Here is a 4,401-nt window from a genome sequence, read left to right on the forward strand (position 1 = left end):
CACCCTTAAAAACAAAAATTTTATAATTGTAATTTAACACCCTTTAGCAGCCATAAAATGGACCACAATGATTGCCATTAACATTCCATCAACAAGTTATTAAACCTCACGTCCTCATTCAATAATTCATATATCCACGTCATCCTAATTAGTGCCACAGACGGATCTACCTTGGAGACACCGGGTTCCTAGGAACCCATTCGGTTTCGAATTATTAGTGAAAATCTATATAGAAAATAGAAAGTGAACCCATAACTAAGAAAAGCGCTTCTTTTCTAATAGCGTAGACTTTAGTTCGAATCCTGTCCCGTTCGCTTTTTTCTTGTGATTTTTAGAACTTAGTTTTTAATTTAAAATCCAATAAAAATTCAATGTCCGTGTTCTGCAGTTTATTGGTAGCCTTGTTGGTTTTTACGTTGCTAGTCTCAGGTTCGATGTTGTCTCCTTTTTTATAAAGTATAAAAATCCGTCCCCTCATGCAGTCATGCTATATAACCTTATTTCAAATATTCAAATAAAATCCATAGAATTTGACAATTCGGATAAAATCCATATTCATCCATTGATGATGATGATTATATTAATTGTATATTTGCCATATAACTAAAGAATGAGCTTTAGTTATTAACCATACATATTAATTGTTTTATCAGATGAACAAAACACACAAAGCTCAGTTGTTGAATTTAAAGTTAGTAATTTCAAATGATAATTAGTTACTATAACAATTGTTGTAGTAACTAATTACAATAAAAAATTAACGTAAGAGTTATTTTTATTATAACAAAAGTATATTATTTAGGTAATGCCATAGCGATAGTATAAGTGATCATGTAAGTGATTAACTTCTTAATTGTGTCTATTTTTTAAATCTAGTGTAATCTACTCAAGTGTATATTTCATATTATTTTCTAGGACAGAAATAATCTAGAACTTTTAAAAAGAAACGAATATATGTGATCAGATATTTAAATTCACATGTTAAAGTTATTCTTTCAAAAAGGTTAAAAACACTTTTATTATTTACATATTTTTAACTAAAATCAGTATAATCATATATACTTCGTGTTTGATACAGAACTAGTATGAAGTAGAGAACTATAAGAATTACGTAAGCAACTCATTATTATTTAAATTATTTTAACTAAAATGAATACAATCATACAAATTATACATACGTCGTGTTGACTCAGAACAATATGGAGAAGAGAACAATGAGAATCGTATAAACAAACTTATACGTAGTGCTTATAAGATAAAATGCAACGTTTATATTGTTACATGATCATTTTACATATTACAAATAATTATGTGGTTAATGTGTTCTTTCTATCATTAAAATTACAATGTGTATTTAATATTATATTGTGTATAGTTTTAATGCCATGAGTTACCTTTATTATTAATGAGATGGTCCATTAATAAAAACAAAAGTCTTTAAATATATGTATATGATAAAGTAGGTTTCGGTTCAAGCCACAAACACGAAGAAGTTAAAAGAAATTTGTTGTTAAAAGAAAATGAGTTACACTTGTTGATTATTACTACCAATGAGACGGTCTATTGATAAAGATAAAACTTTTAAACATCTTAAAATAGAAGATCTTGAATTCAAGCGTAAAAGAGGAATAAAAAGAAATTTGCTGGTTAAAAAAAAACTCCAATCAATAAAAGTCAGTCAGGAGGCACAGAGATTGCATTAGACTGACACCAATTAATAGCAAAACGAGTGAAACGACATCGTTAGCTGGCGAAATCCAGGAGAAAATTCCAAAACAATTTTATTATATAGCAAACAATTAATTAATTACATTACAAAAATGGTATGAACAAAGGTAGTAGAACCTTGTAAAATAAAATCTAAAGGTAAATACTATACGCTAAAAAGGTTGTACGTTTCTACAATCCGTGTAAACCGAAGCCTCTATAGTAAACGAACAAATATGCTTCGTTAATTCAATATCTATATTACTATTTCCACGCCGCACAACCGTATAATTTGCTAATGCCACTCCACCGAGTGAACTTGCTTCCGGTACCACCGACTCAGCCGAGGCAACAAACTGAATGTTCTTGTTGACAACTTCACTCACCACGAGTCGACTCAAAAGAGCTGACTCGGTAACAGGACTCTTCCACTTATTGTGAGTCGTCGCTCTAACGATATCCGTCAGCATTGCGGTGGATAACCGCCGCACACCCCGAGCACCACCGAAAACCACCGACGGATTAACAGTCCTGTCGGTGGATTTACGGTGGTGTTTACTGGGCGGCATAGATGACAAAAAAACTGTCTCCGGGCTACCGTTTCTAACTCGGGCGAGTGGGTCTCCCACTAGTAAAACCTCCTTCACGTCAACTAACACCACGTGCTTAAAGTTTCTACGAACCCTCCCCAAAAGCATCGGGTACGTCGCCCACCTTCTTAGACCCATTGGAACGTGCTCCATGAACCCGGATAACGCGTTTTCCGGGTCAAGCTCACCGACACCGAACCCCACCACCGATCCATAACTCGTCCGAGTCAACTCACTCGCACTACTGTTACTAGAATTTGAACTCACGCCACTTTTAATTTTCCGACCCCATATCGGCTCCCGGTCCGACGCCTTCCCGGGTCTCACAAACTGACCCACGTCAAAACTAGCCGGAAAATCGGAAGCATGTGTCGTCACATTACTCAATTCCGATTTATACCGACGAATGAGTTTTACAAACACCCGAAACTCGTCGCGAATAAAACTATCATAAAACTCGGGTGACGTCATCGAGGGGAATATGAATACAAGATCGGATTTAGATAACAGAGCGGAGATATGAAACGCGCGTATAAACGATTTAATTTCCGATAAAGTCACGGACTCCGGCACGTGACAGAGAACGACGTCGTTCATTGCTTTAGTACCGCGTGAATACAAAGTACCCAACCCTTGCAATGCCGGCGAATTCAGTTGAGTTTTTTTTAAGGAATGGGAGAGGTGTCGGCGGGAGAGATGAGACGACATCGTATTGGTGGGTTCGAAAGTGGAGAGTGTGAAGAGAAGGAGAGTGAAGACAAGAACGAGAGCACACACGGAGATTGTGGATTGAGCTTTAGCGACGATGTTGGTGGAGTTTGAGCGTTTTAAGACGGTGGGGGGTTTGAACGGTTGTGTTGAGTTGCTGAGTTCGTGTTGGTGTGGGAAGAAGATGAGTAAGAAACCCATTCCCCAACCGTCGCCGTTAGTGAGGGGGCGGTTGACGGTGGTTCGCTTGCTGAGATTTGCTGTTGATGACATTAGTGACGAGAGTTGGGTTGTGGTCGCTATAGGCTCTGTGTGTGTGTGTGTTGATGAAGTGTGGAGCCTTTTTTGATTTATGTGAGGTGGACAAGTAGGGAGTGATGCCCGTGGGAAAATATGTATATTTATTTGATTATTTGATGTTTGATTTGTATCTCACGGGAAATAAGTAGCGTATGGTCCAAAATGATAAAATGATTTTTTTAATTTTGGGTTTTAAAAATTGATATTGTATGGGTACTAGAAGTGGTTGAAAAAGAAAGACAAAATTACTTATTTGGCATGTTTATATGTTATTATTTATTAAATAAAATAAAAATATTTATATGTGTAAACATGAGTTGTGCCACACAACCTAAAGTGCAACCTGCATCACCGAATGAATAACTTTCTTTCACTTTAGTGATCTACAAAACTAGTCCCGAATGTTCCCCGACATGCTGCATCCGATGAACAAATGATGCGCTGTTTCATCGCTTGCATTACACATCTTGCACTCAACTGATGGAACTTGTACATTTCGCCTTCATAAGTCCATTTCCGTGGGTACTCTATCCAAGACAACCCGCCTTCGCAAAACTGTAGTATCGTTGACCATTTTTGTTATCATAAATATTTAAAACTGAACCGTTACCTATGATTTAGTTAGATGCCATCCTTTACTATCAGGAATGCACAATAATTTGAAACTTTTAGAAATAATAAAGGAACTATCTGAAGTGTATATATACAGAATTTGAAATAATATAAATAATCAATATGTTTATGGGTAACATGGTTGCTTATTTTGAAGTCAAAGTCACCATCCACTAAACCAGTAATGTTGAATGTTGATAATATGTGCCCAACTTGAAACAATTAAAAGCCCATGTAGTACCTAAAAATTACACAACCCACAACTCCACACTCATGGGCCATGGCGGTCGGTTTGGAAATATCCATTCTTGAAAACCCATACCAATTTATACCAAGACTATAGTGTTAGCGTATACCAAGACTATAGTGTTAGCGTGTTACATTTACTATTTTGTATAAACTTGGTGACTTATTAATACCTAATCATGTGTTGATAAACGTAGGTTTAAACGACTTTAACTTTGAAAAACTTTTTTTCCAGATG

General features: G+C 36.0%; 1 protein-coding gene across 1 annotated transcript; it reads right to left on the minus strand.

Moving 5' to 3' along the window:
• Nucleotides 1–1,756: 1,756 nt before the first annotated feature.
• LOC110885260 lies at nucleotides 1,757–3,395 on the minus strand. Its single transcript, XM_022132947.2, has one exon. The coding sequence runs from the start codon at nucleotides 3,276–3,278 to the stop codon at nucleotides 1,881–1,883; it is 1,398 nt and encodes a 465-aa protein (XP_021988639.1). The 5' UTR covers nucleotides 3,279–3,395; the 3' UTR covers nucleotides 1,757–1,880.
• Between the last annotated feature and the right edge of the window lie 1,006 nt (nucleotides 3,396–4,401).

The sequence above is a fragment of the Helianthus annuus genome, chromosome 10 (genome assembly GCF_002127325.2).
Source record: "Helianthus annuus cultivar XRQ/B chromosome 10, HanXRQr2.0-SUNRISE, whole genome shotgun sequence".
In the NCBI taxonomy this organism is placed as follows: Eukaryota; Viridiplantae; Streptophyta; class Magnoliopsida; order Asterales; family Asteraceae; genus Helianthus; species Helianthus annuus.